Raw genomic sequence first — 23,782 nt, forward strand, 5'->3', positions numbered from 1 at the left:
TGGGCACTAAATCTATTCGGACTATTGTACCACCCACAGACTGGTGGTCTGGTGGAGCGTCTGAATAAGACTTTAAAGTCCATGATCCGTAAATTTATTAACGAAGATGAACGCTATTGGGATAAATAGCTTAATCCTCTGTTGTTTGCAGTGCGGCAGGTTCCACAGGCCTCTATGTGATTTTCTCCCTACGAACTACCGTTTGGCAGGACACCATGGGGGGTGCCCGCCCTGATTAAACATTACAAAGACAATAAAACATTTAATGCTGTGATGCAAAAACTTGTTGACATGTCACACAAGTGGGTGTATGAGTGAGTGTTTCGTGTGTGCTTTTAATTTCTCAATGAGGATAATAAACCTGACTGATCCTACTCCCAAACGGTGCCCTAGTAGTGGTTTGCTGCCAGTGGACGGGGCGATACTGGCCCTGACTTTGTTTACTTTAATAGCTTTGTTTGTTTGTTTATTTATTTATTATGACATGCATATATATATATATTTTTATGTGATTTGCCCTCATTTATGTACTTTCTTTTGGTTTTTTTCTTTAATTTCAAAATACTCAGGCGCACACACACACACACACACACACACACACACACAGTTCTTCCATACACTGACTATATGATGTTTGCTGGCTTGTATCTCACTGTTCTTGTCGTCTTGTTGTTGTTATATCTATGTATTGTCTCTTGTCTTGCAATAAATAAATAAAAAAAATAAACCTATAGTTTGTATATCAAGGCCATGGAGTCAAAATCTTTTTAAGAACAGGCCCAAACAGCACTGATATGATACCGGAGTTGAGGATCGAACTGCCTATTCTTTGACTGAAGGATGACCCTGCTCTACCACTGAGCCGCAGTCACCACAAAATACACATTTAGGGGTTTATTTAACTACTTTTTCTATTTGCATCTGTCGATTTCTCCTAAATTCACCAAGTTAGCATTAGATAATGCCTCATTTGCACATCTAAACATGACATTTCAGAAAATGTGTAATAAAAAAAATAATCCTCTTAATGTAAGTAATCAATTGGGGAAGTTTCGTGGAGATATATATTCATTATTTTTTAACCTATTCAGCTGCAGTATCTTTAAAATGTATTTAAATTTACAAAACATATCTAGGCCATTTTTCACTAACTGAGTTTTTTCCTCAGACTTTGAGCCAACATTATTCATTTCAGTAGCTCTTACATACACCAAACATGATAGTTTCATTTCTCTCTATATTCTGAAGGTTTTTACAAAGGGGTTTGTTCATCATTTAATGACGGATTTATAACATTTTATCACTAAAAACATTGTGAAAATGTATTTTTTATGGCTGTTGGCCGTATTATCTGATTTATGGAGTGACATAAAGAGATACTCAAAATTAGCACATGTTTAATTAAATAATTTACATTTGCATACCATTTCAGAAATCTTGTCTTAATGTAAGTAATCAACTAGTGAAGTTTCATGGTGATATCTATTAGTTATACATTTTACCCTATAAACCATAGTGTTAGTTAAAGTGCTAGCTGGTCAGTGAATGTCGTTGCCTTCCAAAAGAGCATCACTAGCTGTTTAACTCATCTAACTTTCATCAAACTGTTCCTGTAAACAGATATCATCGTTATAACTATAATGCTATTGTATCAATCATCAGTCGTTGTTATTAAAAATAAAGTGATTTAAAAACAACTACATGGCACAAGTATGAATATTTACAACAATCACACTAAATATGCTCTGCAGCAACGCAATTGTTACCATATTCATATGATACTGATGTTCACAGTTGTAAAATATGAAAATGTTTGTAATTTAACAAGAAAGTTCAACAGCACATAAACATAAAACACAGTTTGTTATATGCTGATAACAACTTAATCAGAACCAGTCGAGAGGTATAGGGTGTTATGGTGCATCTTTTACATCATATTTAACACTCGCATATTTCAGTTCATAATTAAAAATGTATATACATATTTGTGATCTGAGATAACATGCACAGACTGCAAGCACAATTTAATTTACTCCAAAATGCTTAAGTCAAGTTTAATTCTTTTAATTTCATTTCTTGGTCATGTAATGTGATTAAATCCACTTGTACTGATTGTTTCTTATCACAGTAGGAAAGATACTAGTTCAACGAGAGGTAATAGCTCAACAGTTATGATTAACACATTTGGACAATCAGAGTCGACTTTCGAAAAGCACCGTAGGTTTTGAATGTTCTCTTCTTGTGATGAATGGACACTTTATGCTGTAGTGAAAAAAGACAAATAAACAAACCATCATGTTTTCAGAATACAGAAAAAATATAGAAATTAAAAAGCTGCAATGTTTGAATATCTTTTCACTTCTGTTCGTTTTTGTTTCTTTTTCTGAACATCCAGCACCTGTTGTAGTTTAAGTACAATCACTTGGTAGTATTTTCAGCCATGGTGAATGTGTGCTATATTATATTCAATGTTCATTTATTTTTTTACCACATTTCAGTTTCCACCTCAATGTTAATGTGCCAGAGTTAGCTGGAAAGCTAATTTTGTCTGTAGTGTATTAATAAGTATATTAAGAGAGTTTACGAAGACATATGTATTCCTTAAGGAACCCACCTTTCTCTCTTATGCATCTGTTGAATAGTTTGAGGTAGAGGTCGTCCAAAACTCTCTGCCAGGAGGAGAGTAGCAAATGCAGACACAACAGCCAGAGTCCCCAATATAATATAAGGCAGGTACTTAAAGTATACACCTGTACAAGGAGAAGAGAACATTTGGATGAAGGAAGTCCTTGGTCAGTGTTTTCTGCACACTGTAAATATTTACTGTATGTGAATTAATCAGTGTGTATAGCATCCAAACTAAAAATAGGTGAAATCAGATGGTTATCTGTTTGAAGCTACAACAAGGAACTTTCATTTTGTGTTGATTTTGGCGGTCCCCGGGGTACAAAATTTAGTAGTGTTTCAGAGCACCAGAGTCCCTTTAGAAAACCTCTTATTTTACTGCAGCAGGGTCTGACAGTCTGCTCCGCTTAGTCCTGGTTGTGGTTCTCTAGTGACCCCCTTCCCTCCAGCGGTCCAAGTAGTACGACCTGGGTCTTGTTTTGTTTATTTTTTTCATTATACTCTCTTCATCCCACAAGGGGACATTTTTTCTCTGCATTTGACCCATCCCTATAGGGAGCAGTGGGCTATCCATGACAGGCGCCCAGGGAGCAGTTAGGAGTTCAGTATCTTGCCCTAGGGACACTTCGACACTGGACACGTAACCGGGAGCAGAGTTCTCCTCCAACTGCTAGAGCTCTGCAGGTCGAAGGCTGCAGTGAAGCTGAATTTGGTCGCTGCCGGAGCCCCAACTGGAGTCTGAACTGATGATTTTCTGGTGAACCTGCATGGTTTCATCTTTGCATTTTGCACGGAAACCGACCCGGTTGCACCAATGACAAGCATTAAGAATAGCTATAGAGAAATATCCAATCTATGAAGGTCATGGAGAGGATTCTGTATTCATTTTTCAAAACCGGTTAAAAGTTCCTCACAGTAACTTCAAATGATAATTCAGGTGAAACAAATTCAATAGTTACTGAGTAATAAACGATAAGAGACCAGTTTACTCACTTAGCTGTAACAAAAAAGGTGCAATGGAACTGCCCACTCTGGAAACAGCAATGCACGTCCCTGTCGCTGTGTTCCTGAGCACTGTTGGGTAAAGCTCTGCTGTGTAGACATACAACAGGGATGTACCTGTGGTCATGCCAAATTTACCCAGCATCTCCAGAGCAACAGACAGTTCTAATAAACCTGCAAGGAAAGAAGAGTTTGTCTAAGAAAGTCCCTGAATGATCCACTCTGCAGCAGATTAAAGGCATTTGTGTTTAAGACTTTTTACCCAGCTACCTTTATCGGAGTGCAATGCTGAATCTGTTGAATACTAGTTTAAGGGCTAAAACTATTTGCTTGGAAATATAATAACACTGTGATGCACCACGTCATGTCACTACTTACTTTCAGGCACCAGTTGAAGGAAGTACAGGGACACCCCTCCAATGACCAAACTACAAAAGACAGACAGCCGTCGCGGAACGTATCGCAGCACCAGCCAGCTGGAGGTGTATGCTGGTACCTCTACAGCTGCTGAGAGGAAGCAGCTGATGTAGGGGTTAGCATGAAGTTGGGATGAGTTCAGGGACAGGCCAATGTATCCAGTAATCACACTGAACCTGGAGTGACAGAGATACAGACAACAGAGAGGTTTCAATGGAAATCTGCACAGAAACAGCATTTGACACATACCATACAGTAGCTCCAGTAGCAGACCAAGACCATTAGACTTAAAATTAACAAACAAAACAGAGAAAAAGAAAACTAAAGAAGGACAAAACCAAGTAATGTCAGTGCTGTAAATGAGCAAATGTTAAAAAAAAATACACTCACCACACCAGCCACAGAATGAGCGTCATGTTTCTGATTTTTTTTACCCTCAGCAGGCTGAAGACATTGTGCTGTTCCTTAGGGTGTGTCTTTGTTGCATCAGCCTGCAAGATACAAAACCTCGGTTTCACCAGCAGTTTGGCATATCATTCCACCACTTTGGTACAGGATTAAATATCTCAACAAATGCTGGAAAATGTGTCATGAAATTTGATACGTACATTTCTTCCTATGGGATGAATTGTACTAACAATGTGTCTCCTCAAGCACACACATTGTCTCCTGTGTCTGGTCCTACACGATTTAAGTCAGGGCAGACTTACATGTACGCTGTAATCTTCAAAGATGACCTGTGGAGCCTCGACTTTGTTCATTTTAGCAGCCTTTCTCAATGTGGTCTCAGCCTCCTCCACTCTTCCCTGAGAGAGCAACCAACGAGGAGACTCTGGGATGAACCTGCCTCAGTATTCAACAAAGAAACAAAAAGGTTCAGGCTGGATCAGAGAGGCTTAAAATACAGGTGGATGCAAGTTAGGATTTTTCTCTTGTAAAAAAGCCAAATTATTATTTTCATCTCCTGACGAGCAAAATCATGACATTTATGGTGTAATATAAGATAATGTGGTTCCATCACCCGCAGGGATAGTCAATGGAGTTTTCATCGGGAACTTAGGGTTGTTGACCCATTGCATCACAGACAATCAATTTTCTGGCAGGGAAGGAATTGGAGCTGGTGCATCAAGTTGAGCGGTATACAGTCAGGGCCATAAGTATTTGGACAGTGACACAATTTTTCTAATTTTGCCTATTTGCATGACTCCAATGGATTTGAAATGAAGCAGTCAATATGTGGCTGAAGTGTAGACTTTCAGATTTAATTCAATAAATAGAACAAAAATATCTCAACTGAAAAATATGAACCGTTTAGGAATTACAGCCATTTTTATACAGTACCCCACATTTTCAGTGGCTCAAAAGTAATTGGACAAACTAACATAATTGTGAATATATCACTATTTTTAATACTTGGAGGAAGTATTTGAGTTGACTCCTTTTGGAGTCGCCCAGGGTGTGAGGTACCAGACGGACGTGGGGATAGTCGCAGCTGGCCGAGTGCTGGTGATGTTGAAGAGGGTTGCCTCGAAGCGAATGTGGGTCACGGAGGGTAAATCTTTGACTGCTGTTTGGTGCATAAGATCAGAGTATCCACCCTTCTTGGAGTCTCTGGGTGGCATCCTAGAGAGGATTCCAACAGGGAACTCTATAGTTCTTCTGGAGGACTTCAATATTCATGGGCAACGATGGAGAAACCTGGAGGGGGTGATTGGTAGGAATGTCCTGCCCGATCTGAAATTGAGTGTTGTTATTGGACGTTTGTGCTCGTCATGGACTGCCATAACAAACACCATGTTTGATCAGAGGGTGATTCATTAGTGTACTTAATACTAGAACACCCTAGGCCAAAGATCGTTGATCGACTTTGTGGTCGTATCATCAACTGTGAGGCCATATATTTTGGACAATCGGGCAGAGATGTCAACTGATGGCGAGGTAGGCTGCCGGATAGACCTGGTAAACCCAAATGTGTGGATGAGCTGAGCCAATAGGCAAAGCTATCAATTTACTAATTGATCTATGTTACAACCGTTCAAGAGACCGAAAGACTAAAATTGCAGCCTATATTAGTTTCCTCCATAGTGTGGTTGGGCTCAACTTCAGAGATAGCAAGAGGGGCTCAGACATTCGGAAGGATCTCAAAGAGCCGTTTCACCATTGCATAAAAGTTGAGGTGGTTTGGGCATTGGTACAGGATGCCTTCAGGGCACTTGCCTTTGAAGGTTTTCTGAGAATGTCCAACTGTTAGAAGACCATAAACATGCTGGAGAGATTATATATCTTATGTGGCCTTGGAACCCTTAAAGATCACCCAGGAAGAGCTGGAAAACATTGCGGAGGTGAGGGGTATCTGGACTATCTTGCACATCCATCTGCCAATGCCAACCAGCCCCAGATAAAGGGAAGTAAACAGATGGATGGATGGATGGATGGTATGATAAACTTAAGATGAACACATTTTCTTGTCATGAGTACAACCTACCACCAGAGGGGGATGTAGAGCAGGCCAGGCAGAGACATAGCAAACAGGAGAGATTGCCAGTCCCTTAAAAAGTAAGCAAAAAGAGGCAGCATCATGTAGCCAATGGCAAAACCCAGACACACACCCAGTGAGGAGAACAGGACCCGTACATTTCCAGTCAAGATCTCATTACCTGAAAGAGAGAGAAATGCATGTCAAAAGGTTGAGTAAATAAGTGAAGTTATTTGTAACAAGTGAAACAACTTGCACAGTACACACAATATATGTATCAACATCACTGACTATAGAAGAGTATTATTTGTTGTTGTAAACCACGAAATGTTCACATTTACCCAGCACAAAAGCAGATGCATAGTTGGAGATCAGTCCCAAACCACTCATGAAGAGGAGGATGACGAACACCATCCATGAAGGTGAAAAGATTGTAACAAATTTAAAAATTGTCTGAATTGCCATGGTGGCAAAGAAAACAGGCTTTCTTCCAAACCTAGAATGAGAAATCAAACAATAAAATCAGAGTAAATTAGAAGATTTTGTTTAATTATTTACAGTACAGGTTGCAAAAAATTTCCTCTTATTTTTTTTGTATACTGTGTTTGTCCTTTGGCAAAAGTTAAGTAAGGACATTTTCAGGAAGAATGAAAAGGTTTTAAGAATATGATGTGTATATAATTTCATTATGAGTTGGTGTTTTCAGTACCTGTCTGAGAGCTGTCCTGAGAAGAAAGATCCAACAAGAAGTCCCAGGAAGAACATTGTTGAGGTGAACGGCTGCTTCCACTGGTCTCGGCACACCAGGTCAAACTGGAATATCCATGCATGAACAAAGAAAAATAAATAAAAAATATCAATAAAACATTTCCTTCCTAAGCAAACGTATAGTGCATGTGTTTCATTCAGGTTTATTGCTTTTCTATAGTTCAGTTCCTGAACTGTAGTGTAATATTGTGTATGACTCACCTCAGAGACGATGGTGGACTGGTAGATGTCTCTGCTGTAGCTCCACCCGTCCACACATCCCTCCTGCTCCAGGTCAGTGATGTTGACGTCCCTCCCAGGAATGAATCCCTGAGCAGAGAGATTTCTGACCACATCCAGCCTGAACCTGCTGCATCTGCTCAGCTGCTGTTTCCCATTCACCACCTCACAGTCACAATGACGCAAACCTCGTTAGTGTCATTAGTAACATTTCACATAAAACCCTGAACTGTAGTCGGACCGCTTTATAAGACTTCTTAAACTTCATACAGCAGCTGCACAAAAATACATCAACTTCAAAGCTACACATTTGATCATCAAAGTATTGTAATATAATAACAATTCTGGCAAAACAACAGTAATATCACTAAAAACTCACAAATATCTATAGTTCTCACGCTGATGAGCCCAAATCAGTGAAGAATGTTTGATGCTGATAATCTATCATCATTAACTATTGATCTATTAGATAATTAGCCTGAAAATATCACAACAAATACAAAATATGTGTTTTTAGCAATATTGTATTAAATACTTTGCAGTAGGACTTTTCTTTTTTCGGCCTGTCTCGCTTTTGGAATTGTTGAATACTTGTAACTTAAAGCAAAACTGCTACACTCTATCTTTTTTTCCAAGGAGCTGTGATCAAAAACAAAATTACCTCTATCGGAATGATTGCATTAAGCCAATCTTGGGTCAGGTTGGCATCAGTAACCAGGCAGTGGTGGCTGGGAGTGTCAGCAAAGAAGACAACAGAGAAAAGACCGAATCCATCGGGCAAGATGCTGGCACAGAGCAGGAAGAAGACAACCTGCTGGAAACGTCCCCACTGACCCAGAAAAGCTACGGACTCATCATAATCCTTCATGGTCTCAGAATCCTAATCGTCCCCTCCACTGTCTTTATTGTGTATACTTAATTTTCTACTGCACTGGAAAATAAGAGAGTGGTTTGCCCTCCCCTGAACTGCTGTGCAAGCCACGCCTTGTAGGCAACTTCAATAAACATGCATGCTAAAGCAAGAAGTTTTAAGAGGTTTCTCAAGTAATTCTTTGCACCAAGGACTAATAGCCATAGCTGCCAGGGATACAAACATGGAGGCTATAAAGAGTAAACAAATCACCCGTATGCTTGCTGTTATAGAAACATATGTACAGTTGTGGTCAAAAGTTTATATACACTTGTAAAGAACATAATGTCATGGCTCTCTTGAGTTTCCCCGTTATTTCTACAACTCAGATTTTTCTCTGATAGAGTGATTGGAACAGATACTTCTTTGTCACAAAAAACATTCATGAAGTTTGGTTCTTTCATGACTTTATTATGGGTTAACAGAAAAAGTGATCAAATCTGCTGGGTCAAAAATATACATACAGCAACATGAATTAGCAATTTTGGTGACTTAGAAAGTTGTGTCAATGAAATGAGCTTCATAGCATGGCCTCTTAACTTCTTGTGAGTGATTATGAGTGACTACAGCTGGTGACTTCTCTGAGGCCATTTAAATAGGGCTCATTGGATACAAACGCCCACAAACGCTACAATGGGAAAGTCAAAGGAGCTCAGCATGGATCTGAAAAAGCGAATCATTGACTTGAACAAGTCAGGAAAGTCACTTGGAGCCATTTCAAAGCAGCTGCAGGTCCCAAGAGCAACAGTGCAAACAATTGTTTGTAAGTGTAAAGTGCATGGCACTGTTTTGTCACTGCCACGATCAGGAAGAAAACGCAAGCTATCACCTGCTGCTGAGAGAAAATTGGTCAGGAGGGTGAAGAGTCAACCGAGAACCACCAAAAAGCAGATCTGCCAAGAATTAGAAGCTGCTGGAACACGGGTGTCAGTGTCTACAGTCAAGCGTGTTTTGCATCTCCATGGACTGAGAGGCTGCCGTGCAAGAAGGAAGCCCTTGCTCCAAAAGCGCCACCTTAAGGCTCGACTGAAGTTTGCTGCTGATCACGTGGACAAAGATAAGACCTTCTGGAGGAAAGTTCTGTGGTCAGACGAAACAAAAATCAAGCTGTTTGGCCACAATGCCCAGCAATATGTTTGGAGGAGAAAAGGTGAGGCCTTTAACCCCAAGAACACCATGCCTACCGTCAAGCATGGTGGTGGTAGTATTATGCTGTGGGGCTGTTTTGCTGCCAATGGAACTGGTGCTTTACAGAGAGTAAATGGGATAATGAAGAAGGAGGATTACCTTCAAATTCTTCAAGATAACCTAAAATCATCAGCCCGAAGGTTGGGTCTTGGGCGCAGTTGGGTGTTCCAACAGGACAATGACCCCAAACACACATCAAAAGTGGTAATGGAATAGCTAAATCAGGCTAGAATTAGGGTTTTAGAATGGCCTTCCCAAAGTCCTGACTTAAATCCCATTGAGAACATGTGGACAATGCTGAAGAAACAAGTCCATGTCAGAAAGCCATCAAATTTAACTGAACTGCACCATTTCTGTCAAGAGGAGTGGTCAAAGATTCAACGAGAAGCTTGCCAGAAGCTTGTGGATGGCTACCAAAAGCGCCTAATTGAAGTGAAAATGGCCAAGGGACATGTAACCAAATATTAGCACTGCTGTATGTATATTTTTGACCCAGCAGATTTGATCACTTTTTCTGTTAACCCATAATAAAGTCATGAAAGAACCAAACTTCATGAATGTTTTTTGTGATAAAGAAGTATCTGTTCCAATCACTCTATCAGAGAAAAATCAGAGTTGTAGAACTAACGGGGAAACTCAAGAGAGCCATGACATTATGTTCTTTACAAGTGTATGTAAACTTTTGACCACAACTGTATGTCCAAACAAAGAAACTGCAGTGTCACAATTCTCAAAGCCAAATTGCTATTCTATTTTTGTTATTGTCAGGTTAAACATTACAAAGACAATAAAACGTTTAATCTTGAATGTTGACCTGTCACGTGTTAGCTTTCCTTGATTTTCGTGTGTGTTTTTATTTCCCATTGAGGATAATAAACCTGAAGCCTGTATATCAAGGCCGTAGCCACGGAGTCAACATGTTTTTAGAAACAGTCCCAGACAGCATTGATATGGGTTGTTAGTGTTCGTCAATTTAAATTAACTTTTTTAAATATTATTTTGTATTTTACCATAATGTCTAATATTGTCTTGTATTATATTGCTCAAGTCCAACCAGTTATTTCTGAAATCAAAAGTGATTTAGATGACGTAACACTCTAATGAAATAGAGAATGTACAGCAAGACTACTTCGACCACAAACCACACTCAAAATTGCAGTAGCATAACATAATGCTAGAACTGCTGTGTGAATTATGAAACATTTGTTAATGATATATTAATATTTTTTGTCAAAATATTTGCAGGGCTTCACTATTAATATATAAATGAGATTAAAAGAATCATTTATAGAACCAAAAAATATTTATTTAGATGTGAAATTCACCTTGACATCTTCGTCCTTTAAGTTACGATAGCCTACGTGTCTATGGTGTATATGCAGATGTCAAAATGAGATAAAAACAGAGCGATACAACAAAAAACCTTGACAATAGCCACATGTATTACTCCACGATTTAATTTTGCTATTTCAATTTTACATTTTCAAATGTATTTAAAAAGTACATTTATTTTACTCAACCTTAAAAACCGTGAAGATAATCAAAATATTAAGAAATGTAAAAAGTAGTAGGCTAAAGATATTCAATATCAACACATCACCTACATCAGTAAAGTGCTAGAAAATCACAGTGGACTGTCCAGTAGTACCACAGGTATTCGGGTTTCTTTTCCAGGGATGCATGGACACTTTATCCTGTTATAAGGACAAAAAGAAAAGACAAATAAAACGTTATTGGTTGTAAGGTTCTGTAGATAGCGCAACAATAAGAGAAAAAAAACACAGGATATGTGTTTTCCCCATCTCTGAATAACATCCATTCAAATATTATGTGACAATTTCATTCAATCGACCATAGAAGCCTAGAAGACATTATACAACATCTGAAGTCATCCTCCTGCTGCTTGGCTATTCTACCAACACACTTTTTCAAAAATATTTCAAACTGCATGACCACTGATCTTTTACAAATTGTAAACACATCCCTTCTCTCAGGTGTCTTCCCACAAGCCCTAACAACTGCAGTTATTAAACCACTCCTAAAGAAGACTAATTTAGACTCCGCAACAATGAAAAATAATAGGCCAATATCAAACCTCCCACTTTTAAGTAAAATAATTGAAAAAGCGTTTTGTCAACAGCTGAACAACTTATTGGCCGTAAATAACTGTTTTGATGTCTTCCAGTCAGGCTTTCGACAGCTCTTGTTAAGATTTTCAATGACATCCATTTAAACACAGACAATGGTAGAATTTCAGTCTTAGTATTACTAGATCTCAGTGCTGCATTCAACAAGGTCGACATGACATACTACTAGAAAGACTAAAACTCTGGGTGGGACTCTCTGGCACAGCACTTAACTGGTTTGAATCCTACTTGAAGGACGAAGAATGCTTTGTGTCTGTAGCTAATTACACATCACAGCTGACTAAAATAACATGTGGTGTCCCCAAGGTTCAATACTGGGGCCTCTTCTGTTCCACATCTACCTGCTTCCAATAGCTCAGATTATGGAAAACAACAAAGTGTGTTATCATAATTATGCAGACGACACAGAAATCATCATCACAAGCAGCAGACTTCTCTTGTGTCACATTAGCACATCAACTTAGAACATGTTTTGTAAATTTTAGTGGGAAGACGTTCTGTGTGATAACAATGCTAACCACTTACATCTAGTAATGGTCTGAAGTTAATCCTTGAACCTGAAGAAACAGGTTATTTTTGCCAGAAACAAGTTGTAAACAGCCAGTGGTGAAGGAAGTATTCAGATCCTTTACTTTAGTGAGAATACTTACACCACACTGTAAAAAATAATTGTGTTAAACATATCTATTAAAACTTAATATAAAGCTCCATAACAGAGGTAGCAGCCTACCTTTCTCTCTTATGCATCTGTTGTATAGTTTCAGGTAGAGGTCGTCCAAAACTCTCTGGAAGGAATAGAACAGCAAAGGCAGACACAGCAGCCAGAGTCCCCATTATAATATTTGGAAGATGTAATAGGTAGGTGTCTAAAAAAAACAAAAAAAGAGAAGGGGTGGTTTAGATGGGAGAAAAGTCTAGGTGTGAATTTGAGAGTGAGAAAATGGTTTCCAAACTTAAGGTGAAATAAGATTAAACGGCCCAGACTTCACCTGGGTAGGTCAGTGAGGCTGCTTAATACATGAAATGTCAAACTAGGGTTGTAATCATCATCTGAACCCAATCTACTCACTCAGAGTTATCAAAAACGGTGCGATGCAGTTTCCCAGTCTGCCAACGGTGGAGCATATCCCTACCGCTGTGTTCCTGAGCAATGTTGGGTGAAGCTCTGCAATGAAGGCAAACATCATGGAGAAAGGGATGGTAACGGCATATTTACCCAACATCTCCAGTGCAATAGACAGATTTGATAGACCTAAAGGAGAAGGAAACATTTTTTTCATGAAAACAACAGAATAGAAACAGACAACTGAAATTGACCCCATGAACAAAAATATATTAAAATGTATTTCTGCTTAAATATCATATTTTGCCAGTGCAAATTACTACTTTTTTGTCACAGATTGAAGTCTCTAGATTGACTGCAGATGTCCCATTTACACCAATTTCTTTTAGCTTTGAGCTTGTCATATATTTCAAAGTGTCAATCATTGACCATTCCTGCTACAGTTACACATCCTATATTGCTGGATTCAGCGTAGCATTAACATTTCAGCAAACCCTGATTGGTGTTTCTGGGACACCAGCCAAGCTAAGAGTAAATGAATACATTAATCTTAGAGCTTTACATTTGATATTTCTAATTATTGTACTTCAGTGTTTGTAGTACTCTACATCCTCAATGCATTAAGATATTCACATTCTGTTTTTCCCCACATGTAGAGAAACTTCCTGCCCACCATCACACCACATCTTGGATCAATCAGAGTTTTTGTTATAAAATAACATGAGTTAAAGTGTGTCCTCTCCCATTTGACCTGACATTATTTTGCACTTCTTATATTTATGGGGTTTAACGCAATATGTTTCAATTTAACCACTATTGAGATAAATTAGTACAAGAATATACAAGAAACCATTTCATGTATAGGAGACCTCAGAGAATATATAAACATTGTTCTGCTTTGTTCTATCTCTGGTCGGGGTATCTTAAAAACTAAAGCTTTTGAGGGTCTTCCCTCTAGCCCAAATAATGTTACAAAACACATTTAAGTAAGTAGTAATTTTTATTTCTTCCTTACTTTGAGGCACCAGTTGAATGAGAAACAGTGACACTGCTTCAAGGAGTAATGTAAAGCTGATAGACAGCCGTCGGGGAAAGTATCGCAGAGCCAGCCAGCTGGAAATGTATGCTGGTATCTCCACCACTGCTGAGATGAAGCAGCTCAAGTAGGGGTTAACATGGAGTTGGGATGTGTTGAAAGACAGGCCGAAGTATCCGGTAAAGGTGGAAAACCTGGGTAAGACAAGGTGCTAAATGTGCTTCATATATAAAGTAACTAAACAGAAGAAAAATCCTCCTATGGCTGTGGATACTAAAAAACAATGATTTTATTCAAGAAATTCAAATTTTTAAGGAAATTTGCAGCATTCCCTCTATATTTTGCATTTGTAGCGTATTCCTGTACTCTGAATATGATAAGATCTTCTCTTCAGGTCAATGTGTAGACCTCTCAGAGAGTAACGGTTGACAACACAGAAAAATATCATTGTGAGTTCAGCTGTTTACTCACGTCACCAGGCAGAGAAGGAGTGTTGTGATTCTGATGCTGCTGGTCCTCAGCAGGTCCAAGGCATTGTGGTGATCTTTAGGGTCCGTCTTATTATTAACCTGCAAGATATAATAACGTAAGTCTCACCCTCTGTTTGTTGTGCCCTTTCAGAGTAACTCCAAATAATTTTTTTAGTGAGGGACCATGTGCAATACATGCGAAGGAAAGAGCAGCCACCGAAAGGGCAGAGAGCTACTTGTTGAGACAAAATGACCCGTTTTAACATTAGCTTTAAATCGAAACACTAATATTTGTAGGAAAAGCATTCCACTGTTCTGTTGCTGTAACAGAAAAAGTAGTTTGAGCTACTTTTGTTGAGCGATGTTTAATTTTTACACCCTCGTTGTATGTCGCCATGAGATGTTTTAATTCATTGTTTAAGGGGTGGGAGAGCTAAACCATGCAGTATCTTATAAAAAGTAAACTAATATTGGTCACAAAAAAAACGTATTCAAAGCTCACTAAGGTTTATTTTTTGATAATATGGCAATAGTGGTATGAGTGCATTAAGAGCTTGTTTTAAGGCTAAAGACTAACAAAGTGCAAAATAAATCATATCAACAGTCACAGTAACATAGTATGACTATGTTACTGACAAATACAGTATGCAGTAAACAGTACATACTGCATACTTCCTTTATCAGTAGTATGTAATAACCAGTTTTGAATACAGCTCTTGACTTTACAGGGATCAAAACAGGCAGTGGTAGTCACAAGCTGATGCTTTATGCAGACGATGCTTTAGTTTTTATGACAGAACCAGAACCCTTCCTGCCCTCCTCCTTTTAAAACCATCAACAGGTTTACGAAATGATCTGGATACAAAGTGAACCAAGCCAAATCGGAGTCACTTCATCTGACTCCTAAAGCTTTGTTAATACTCAAACGAAGTTTGGATATCCTGTAAACAATTTGATTTGGCTACAAAATTTTAACTCAAATGTAGATTTTTTTTTAAGACACTAATCTTCTGTGATAGAAAATTTCTTTGTGTTAAGTGCTTTTATTCTGTGACTTGCTTATATGCTTTATTCTATGTTTGACTTTACTACTGTACTGTATGACTGCTGCAGCTCCCTTCAAACGAAGAATCTGAAAGGGAGTGCTGCAGAATGTTTAGATTAGATTAGTCGTAAATCTAAACTGTCGTGAGTGTTGTGGGACGTTTAGAATAGATCAGTCATAGACCTTTGATGTAGGGAGTGCAGATAGTGGTCGTAAACCACAGGCTCTATAGATTAGGAACTGTAGTAAATGTTTTATTACGGGTACTATTGTGAAATGTGTAGAGTAGAAACAAAACAGATGTCTTGGTGAGAAACACCTTCCCCCCTTCTCTCTTGCTGCTCTGACCCTTTAAAAGATGTGCTCAACCTGCACACAGGTCACTCTCTCCATCCCACACTCTGTGTGGTGATTGAGTCTTCTCAGCGCAGAGAATAATTACTTTAAAGACAAACTTCTTTCCTCAATGTTTCTAATTTCAGTATTCAGTATTATAGGACTCACTCGGTACTCGGAATAGTTTTTTTTCCACCAATCTAAAATTGATTACCTTAATCTAAAATTTTACAGCATCTAAACAAATTTTCATTTTCTGGTGCGTGTGCTTTGCGCCGGCTTCACGACGGCGAGTATAAAATTACACTTTACTAGCCCAAGACCTTATTCCGACATGGCATCTTTACTTGGCAGGCATCAAATACCTAGGCGTCACATTGGTCCTTGGGGAGCTACAGTAATGAGAGGGGGGTACACTTAAATCCTGATCTGAAGACAACATTTCTGGAAGGGGTCGGACCTCAATGTGTCATTCACAGAGATGAAATGGAGGAGGATCTTACTGAAAAGATGTACAGGGAACTCAAGCAACTGTGGAGCTGCTTCAAAATACAAGACTTCTGGTCTGAGATTCACAAAAATGTGCGGCTACAATCTGGGTCTGAAAAGTGAAGCCAATGCTGAAGTGTCTTAAAGCTGCATTCTCCCTACTGACCATCAGGGGGCGACTCCTCTGGTTGCATAGAAGTCTATGAGAAAATGACTCACAGCACATGACGTCAAGGCGACTACGTCCACCTCTTATATACAGTCTATGGACACGCCCGACGCAGAATGGGTGCAGATTGCATTGATGCTCATTATTTCAGACTGGATGGCCCTATACATTTCCATTGCTATTTCTCACTTTTATTTCCGTGGTGGGCGATTTGGAAGTATGTAAGATTGTTTGGAAATGTCTGGAAATTGTTTGTGTCTTTATTTATTTGTTTCACTAACCTAATTTTTTGTTCTTTCGTCTGTCTGTCTGTCCCAAAGGGCGCAGGCTGAAAACCCACCTCTTCAGGAAGTGCTACCCTGAGCCTTCCACTTAGCACTTATTGTTTTCATACTAGCTTGTTGCACTTATTGTATTCGTATTACTTATAGCACTAACTGTTTTCCTTGTTTCTGCACTGTACTTTGGCTCTGAGTTATGCTCTGCTTCATGCTCTTAGATGCTTGTTTGGAAAAGGAAATGTACTTATGACTTCTGGTGACTAGTAGTTCTTTTGATCACCAATGTTGAATGCACTTATTGTAAGTCGCTCTGGATAAAAGCGTCTGCTAAATGACTGTAATGTAATGTAATGTAATGTGTACGTTTTTATACTTTCCATTTACAAGTTTAATATTGCTGGTTGTACCAGATATTTGTCACACGTATGCTTTGTTTATCTTAAGTGTGTGCTGGGTATTTTGTTAACACCAAGAGCAACATCAACTAAAATGTTTCATAGAGATTTCCAACAAAAAGCATCATCACGTCAACATACACTGTAATCTTGAAATATGACCATTGGAGCCTGAACTTTGTTCCACTTAGCAGCCTTTCTCACGATGATCTCAGCTTCCTCCACTCTTCCCTGAGAGAGTAACCACCGAGGAGACTCTGGGATGAACCTGCCTCAGAATTCAACAGAGAAACAGAAAGGTTCACGCTGGATCAAAGATGGCGATTACAAGTTAAAATACTTCTCTTGGGAAAAAGGTTATCTCATTAATAAGGAACAGAATGTATCCTCTTTTTTTAAATCGATAACCTTATAATCGAGTCTTCAAATGTCTTATACCTGGATTTAGAGTACAGGAACATGCAGTCAATTAGTGTGCTTAAATCTAAAGGTGAAATTTGAACTATCTACCTGTTTGTATATGATGTTTGAAAAAAAGTTTCACAGGTCTGTCTTTCTTTTAGGGAACAGAGTCTCGCCCAATTATTCAGAAAGTCTACAAGTCAGTTTATAACATTTTTAAAACACAGTCAAGGCTGTAATCTTTGGTTTAAATCTATTTTATTACAGCAAATATCCAAATACTCTAAACTCTCCTTTGACAAAACATGAACTTTATGGAAATTCATAGTATGCTTTCTTGTAGTGAGTGCAACCTACCACCAGAGGGGGAGATAGGCCAGGCAAGGCAACGACAAAGACAACAGGAGAGATTTCCAGTCCCTTAGAAAGTAGGCGCAGAGAGGCAGTATCATGTAGCCAATTGTAAAGCTTAAACATGAGCCCAGAGATGAGTAAAGGACACGTACATTGCCTGTCAAGATCTCCGCACCTGCAACAGAGATTAAAAAATACAAAGACAGGAACACGTGGTGAACAAGTGAAATGCAAGTAGATCTGTACACTTGTTTTCAAATCTGTAAAACTACTGTGGCAGTATTTATATAGAAAACGATGCTCATATGTACCCAACACAAAAGCAGCAACAAAGTTGGACATTTGTCCCAAACCATTGATGAAGAGAAGGACAGTGAACATAATCCATGAGGTAGAGAAGACTTGAACAAAGGTAAAAATCATCTGGACTGCCATGGTGACAAAAAGAACAGGTTTTCTTCCAAATCTGTGAGAGAAGTAGAATAAACCATGTACAAATGAGAAATTACTACCAAAGTATACATAATGAACATAAAGATGAATTAAAAAAATTGCATCTACACTTAAGGTTTTGGAGATCTGATCAGCAGATGTGTTCAACACAAACCTATTGAATGCACTTTATGGTTACCCTTTTAAACCTTATGCCTATTTTTCGGCCTCCGCTCGAAAATAGCATACCCATACTAAAATTAGTATAGTTTTGCAACTGCAAGGGCTATTTTAATAGTTTTGATATTAAAATAACCCTAACACTTGTGAGATTTGTTCAGATGTATAAATAGCAGTATATATGTTACTGGTTAAGAGTACATTAAGATGGCACACAGCACAAATTGAAAATTTTAATTTCCGCCTTAAAAAAAAAACAATTTCAGGAATTCCTTTTTAGAAATGATATAGATCCAAGCTTTAAACCTCTCCCAGATCATAGCACAATATGTTAAGAGTACACATTTTTACATTGTCAAAGTGAAGCATTCAAGAGATAGAGAGGTTTAATTACAGAGATTTCAGACGAGGATTCCAAAATGTACACATTTACACATTTAGCACAATGTGTGCTATTTTAATTTTAATATGTACATGGCTTTTATTTGAAGGCCAGGATCCTTTCTAAGCCCTTTCTAAGTCCCTGTGTTCATTAAAAAAAAAAATTCAGGGCTGTAAATCCGCCCCCCTTGGCCCGATTTCTACCATTAAGACCTCCTTCGGAGCGTTGGAGCCAATATAATTGAATGGTTTTGAAATTTTGATGATTGACAGCATTGTTAGCCAATCAGAATCAAAAATGTCCCATCTGACATAAGATCTAAAATCTGATTTGCTGAGACTTAGAGGCCTACCCACGAGCCGACAAATGTCGGAGAAAGACGAGACCTCTCGATTCAGACAAAGGGGATCTGGCTGAACACATGGAATGGCAGAAGTACGGAAATATTTTATTTCTTTGCTGAAATTCAATTTATGTATGTATGTATCTATGTAACAACACATGTTCAAACATGCAAACAAAGTGTAAACAAATTGCAATACTCCCAATAACAAAATCAACCAGAAATCTGTACCATATTCACATCAAAACATCTGTTTCACAACTCTTGTGTTTTGTTTATTTCACACTACACCCTTGTCTGTATAATTGTTTACCTGTTTAACAAAAAAGCTAAATAAAAAGGACAAGGTCTGTTCCATAATCCAGCATGGAACAGACACAAAAAAACAACATAATAGGGTTGATAATTGTGAAATGCATTGCCAAAAAAAATGTATTTTCTGTTCTTGAACATTATAAGAAGGATAAGTGTAGCTTACTATTTTCCCCATATAAAGGCATGCTCTAAAAGTCAAATGGACATATTGGAGATTTTAAGTCTACATGTATACACATTTCTTTTTAATCTGATATTTTCAAAATAAAAATTCCGTCCAAATGACCTTTGTTTCACAAAGTGCAACGTCAACGGTACATCAAATACCAGAGAAGAAGATTCTGAACATGCGCAGTGAGCTTAATTTCCTTTGGCGGCGTAAACAAATCGTAGACAATAGTAAAGCTAATTATTTCTTTGTTTATACTAATTTGATATTTGGTGCTATGGCAAAAGAAAAAATTGACTCCTACGTGTGGACAGAAAATGAAGTGGAGTTGCTGCTCCGCGTCACTTTACAATATAAGGCGATGAAAGCCCAAGAAAACGTTAATTTAGAGTCTTTGTTATACGACATATTCAAACATCTCTGTTGCCTTTCAGGAACAGCATCGAGACATGGGGTATTTAAAGAGGTAATTACAATATCTAAAAGCATTGCCTTTGTATAAACATATTGTTCTCAGTACCTGTCTGAGAGCTGCCCTGAGAAGAACGATCCAAAAAGAACCCCAACGAAGAAAACTGTGGAAATGAACGTCAGCTTCCACTGCTCACTGCACACCAGGTCAAACTGGAAAATCCACACATGAACAATTAATCAATTAAATGCATTGACTGGGGGGTGATCCATGTTAATGTTGTGAGCCTAATTTATTTGTTTTAGTGTTAGTATTTCAAATGTACTGGTGTAATGCGTTTTATTCAGAATTTGGTATTTTATGCAACACTGATGTTTGAGAATTTGAAAAAAAAGAAATGGGTACATGTGTGTGTTATAAAGAGATGCATATGGGTGCTTAGTCATGCATGAAACGTCAATAGCCGCATTTCTATTCACATATTTTTACGCCTATTTGGAGTATCGCATTAAAGAAGCTGTACAGTAACAGCAAAATTCTATAAAACTTCCTGAATTGCAAAAAGTTGTTATGCCCGCTTGCGGTGGTTTTTGTCTCTGTCGAAAAAGAGTTGCGTTAATCGGATTATGGAAACGCCTTCGCCGAATACATTCTGACGTTGCAAACATTTAACGCACATGGGAGAAGTTTGTGTTTCGGGCTTTCTGCCAGAATGGGTTAATTTGAACCAAACTATGATCTTTTCCTAAACCTAACCAAATAAGTTTGTTCCCAAAATCTAAGGACATTTCTGGCAGAGGTCAACTTCTCCCATGCACGCTCAATTGCTGTAACCAGTGTAGCATGTAAGTGGAATTAGCAAGCAAGCTAGCTAACTAGCCAGCCAGCCACTAAATGAGTAAAAACTATTTTAATGCTTCATCAAGGGTTCCCACTCATGTCACAGTGTAGGAAAGCACATTACAATAACCAGAATAACTTTGTTCAGCTCATTTACTGTAACCTATCCTTCTGCATATACACACACTGTGGGAGACAAATAAAATACACACACACACACACACACACACACACACACACACACACACACACACACACACACACACACACACACACCTCAGAGACGATGGTGGACTGGTAGATGTCTCTGCTGTAGCTCCACCCATCCACACATCCCTCCTGCTCCAGGTCAGTGATGTTGACGTCCCTCCCAGGAATGAATCCCTGAGCAGAGAGATTTCTGACCACATCCAGCCTGAACCTGCTGCATCTGCTCAGCTGCTGTTTCCCATTCACCACCTCACAGTCACAATGACGCAAACCTCGTTAGTGTCATTAGTAACATTTGTTTCTCAGTAAACTTATCCTTGTAATGCATGTTGCAATACAATGTAAAGGAATGTATGGGCAAAAAATACTAAAACAATGCATATTCTGGCAAAACTGCAGTAACATCAGAAAAAACCTTTCACTTCATTACAAACCTTGTGATTTCACTTGAACTGGTTTATAACCATGATTTATGTTCAACAAGAACACGTCCTAACACATCTATTATACTCAGACCTCACACAGTCACATTCTTCATGCAGTGAAGTCATCTCTGTATAGTTAATGATGGCACCTTGCCATACATGCATAACAGAGAATGTACGGGTCTATATCAAAGTGTTGTTGCAATTCTTTGTTGCTGAGAGTTTATTTTATGAAACCTTGCCATCTATTTGTCGTAAGACCGAAAGTGACTCATTGCATTAACTGTCTGTCGTCTCACCTCTATCGGTATGAGGGTTTTATGCCAGTCTTCGGATAGGTTGAAGTCAGGAACAACGCAGTGGTGATTCGGCGCGTCAGTCAGGAAAACAAGGGTGAAAGCTCCAAATCCATTGGGCACGATGCTGGCACACAGCAGGAAGAAGACGACCTGCTGGAAACGTCCCCACTGACCCAGAAAAGCTACGGAGTCCTCATAATCCATCATGGTCTCAGAATCCTATTGTATTGAATTGTAAGCAGGTGTGGAATTTAGTTCTCTGTTGTTGTAAAGTTGTCTCCATAAAGAGCCGTCCTTAGCTCCTGCTGCTTCTCTGTCAAACCAGATAGACCTGGCATTTCTCCTCCCAACCAGTAGAGAACAAAATGAATATATCAGCCAGTGTCCCTGTTTTACAACATCTTGTTACAATTTGAAGAGAGGAGATATGTGGCATTGCTCAGTTGCAGAAGAAGGGAATGTGATTTTTGGAAGAGGATCACACTCTAATACTCTAATATTACGGTGTGGTTGTAATACCAACATAGAATATAACTGCACATGATTCTGAACTGTGAAGCCAGTATACCCGGGGGGCTTTTGTGCAAACATATAATTAGCAAGCTTAGGTGGTTTGCATAACCTAACACTAAATCCTGCAATGGAAAAATGAAAAGCTTCAAATGTTCCTCTCTATTATAGTGGCAATGGAAGTCTTTGTTTTAAATAGTTTGAGGTTTTTAGGTGCTTACTTATTGTGCTTAATCTTCATACCCTGGTGTTTTAGAGAGGAGTACATTGAATTGTTTTCTGTGTTGATATTACCAGAAGAAAAGAAGAAGATCAAACTGGTTTAAACTGGGAGTAATGAGGAAGTGGGAACAGGTGAAACTACTGAGGGCGGGGCAGACAACCGCAAAGGAGGGAAAACAAACAAAGGCAGTAAGTAAAACAAGACACATGAAGTTACTTCAAAATAAAAGCAGGAAACACTAAAACTGAATGAAAAAAACTGAAGACCAAAAACACTAAATTCTCCAGAAACAGAAATCGCAGAGGGCATGAGCCATGCCTTAACAATTATTACAGCATATATTGGCATATTAACTATGTGCTGACGATCCATTTTGAAATAACTAAAAAAGAAAGTGAAATGACTTCTTCAGCAATTTAAAACCAAAACGTAGCTCTCACCTGAAACACATAGTTTGTCTTTGCATTATCAACACCTGTGTGTAGGATTTGAAAATGGCTAACTGATGACTCCTAGTGGTAATGTGTGGAAATAATACTGTTTGGACAAAACTATTACTTGAAGCTGCACTAATTGCAAGTATTATATTTGCGTTTGGGTCACAGTTGTGTTTACAATGAATGTAAATTGTAATGTAAAAACAAATATTTGTTGCACTGATTTGGAACAGCACTATTTGACCATGCTGCATTAGTTTAATGTAAACATGTTACTGTAATATTTAAGTGTTCTGTATGTGTTATAACTTATTCTGTTGCGTATATTTAAATAGTCCCAGAACCTTCACTACAGGTTCTGACCTCTTTTAATTCAGCTTCAATTATCTATAATCGATGCCCTCCAAGATTTCAGCATGGAAGCCCAGGCAGAAACACAGCGAGTGAAATCTGTAGTATCTAATCTCTGCAAAATCCCGCTCCTCTTTCTGCTCCTGTACCTCTTTGTGTGCATCCTTGACATTTTAAGTTCTGCCTTCCAACTAGCTGGAGGTAAGCAGCCTCATCGTCAACATCTTTAATCAACATAGCACATATAAATTTATGTGTCTTGTACTGTTTTCTGCTGCAAATAAATGATGAAAAAGCAACCCCTGAGTCATCTCCTTCGCTGCCCATTCCAAGTCAGTTACATGAGGATGAAAATAATGCCAATGGAAAGTCAATTAGGAGCCTTAATCATGGTGGACACACACATTAGATGCATCCATGTGGTTAAGCAACAGTCAAATAAACCCAGTGAGCACTAACCCG

General features: G+C 38.5%; 2 protein-coding genes across 2 annotated transcripts; both read right to left on the reverse strand.

Annotated features, from left to right (window-relative positions):
- Positions 1-2,192: 2,192 nt before the first annotated feature.
- LOC137890780 (organic cation/carnitine transporter 2-like) lies at positions 2,193-8,375 on the reverse strand. The gene is made up of 11 exons (XM_068734989.1): positions 8,169-8,375; positions 7,490-7,672; positions 7,230-7,333; positions 6,862-7,016; positions 6,530-6,701; positions 4,755-4,887; positions 4,435-4,535; positions 4,006-4,220; positions 3,619-3,801; positions 2,615-2,750; positions 2,193-2,262 (listed from the first exon to the last, which is right to left on the reverse strand). Exons 1-11 carry the CDS (start codon positions 8,373-8,375, stop codon positions 2,193-2,195), a joined length of 1,659 nt encoding a protein of 552 aa, XP_068591090.1.
- A 2,796-nt stretch (positions 8,376-11,171) lies between these two features.
- Positions 11,172-22,080, reverse strand: LOC137890778 (organic cation/carnitine transporter 2-like). Its single transcript, XM_068734987.1, has 11 exons — positions 21,800-22,080; positions 21,142-21,324; positions 20,134-20,237; positions 18,104-18,258; positions 17,796-17,967; positions 17,178-17,304; positions 14,323-14,420; positions 13,831-14,045; positions 12,822-13,004; positions 12,483-12,618; positions 11,172-11,299 (listed from the first exon to the last, which is right to left on the reverse strand). The coding sequence occupies exons 1-11, from the start codon at positions 22,004-22,006 to the stop codon at positions 11,230-11,232; spliced, it is 1,650 nt and encodes a 549-aa protein (XP_068591088.1). The 5' UTR covers positions 22,007-22,080; the 3' UTR covers positions 11,172-11,229.
- Between the last annotated feature and the right edge of the window lie 1,702 nt (positions 22,081-23,782).

The sequence above is a fragment of the Cebidichthys violaceus genome, unplaced genomic scaffold, assembly GCF_023349555.1.
Source record: "Cebidichthys violaceus isolate CVI_PGR_0920_01 unplaced genomic scaffold, fCebVio1.0.p SCAF_69, whole genome shotgun sequence".
Lineage (NCBI taxonomy): Eukaryota > Metazoa > Chordata > Actinopteri > Perciformes > Stichaeidae > Cebidichthys > Cebidichthys violaceus.

What these genes read in the sequence shown, in the direction of transcription:
- LOC137890778 (XM_068734987.1), bottom strand. Translation starts at nt 22,006, where the DNA reads ATGATGGATTATGAGGACTCCGTAGCTTTTCTGGGTCAGTGGGGACGT. An exon ending in AAACCCTCATACCGATAGAG is followed by an intron (nt 21,325 to 21,799) that starts GTGAGACGACAG and finishes TGTGACTGTGAG; the next exon opens with GTGGTGAATGGGAAACAGCA. An exon ending in CAGATGCATAAGAGAGAAAG is followed by an intron (nt 11,300 to 12,482) that starts GTAGGCTGCTAC and finishes TCCTTATAACAG; the next exon opens with GATAAAGTGTCCATGCATCC.
- LOC137890780 (XM_068734989.1), bottom strand. Translation starts at nt 8,375, where the DNA reads ATGAAGGATTATGATGAGTCCGTAGCTTTTCTGGGTCAGTGGGGACGT. An exon ending in AGTCCACCATCGTCTCTGAG is followed by an intron (nt 7,334 to 7,489) that starts GTGAGTCATACA and finishes TGGATATTCCAG; the next exon opens with TTTGACCTGGTGTGCCGAGA. An exon ending in TGCATCTGCTTTTGTGCTGG is followed by an intron (nt 6,702 to 6,861) that starts GTAAATGTGAAC and finishes TCTCTCTTTCAG; the next exon opens with GTAATGAGATCTTGACTGGA.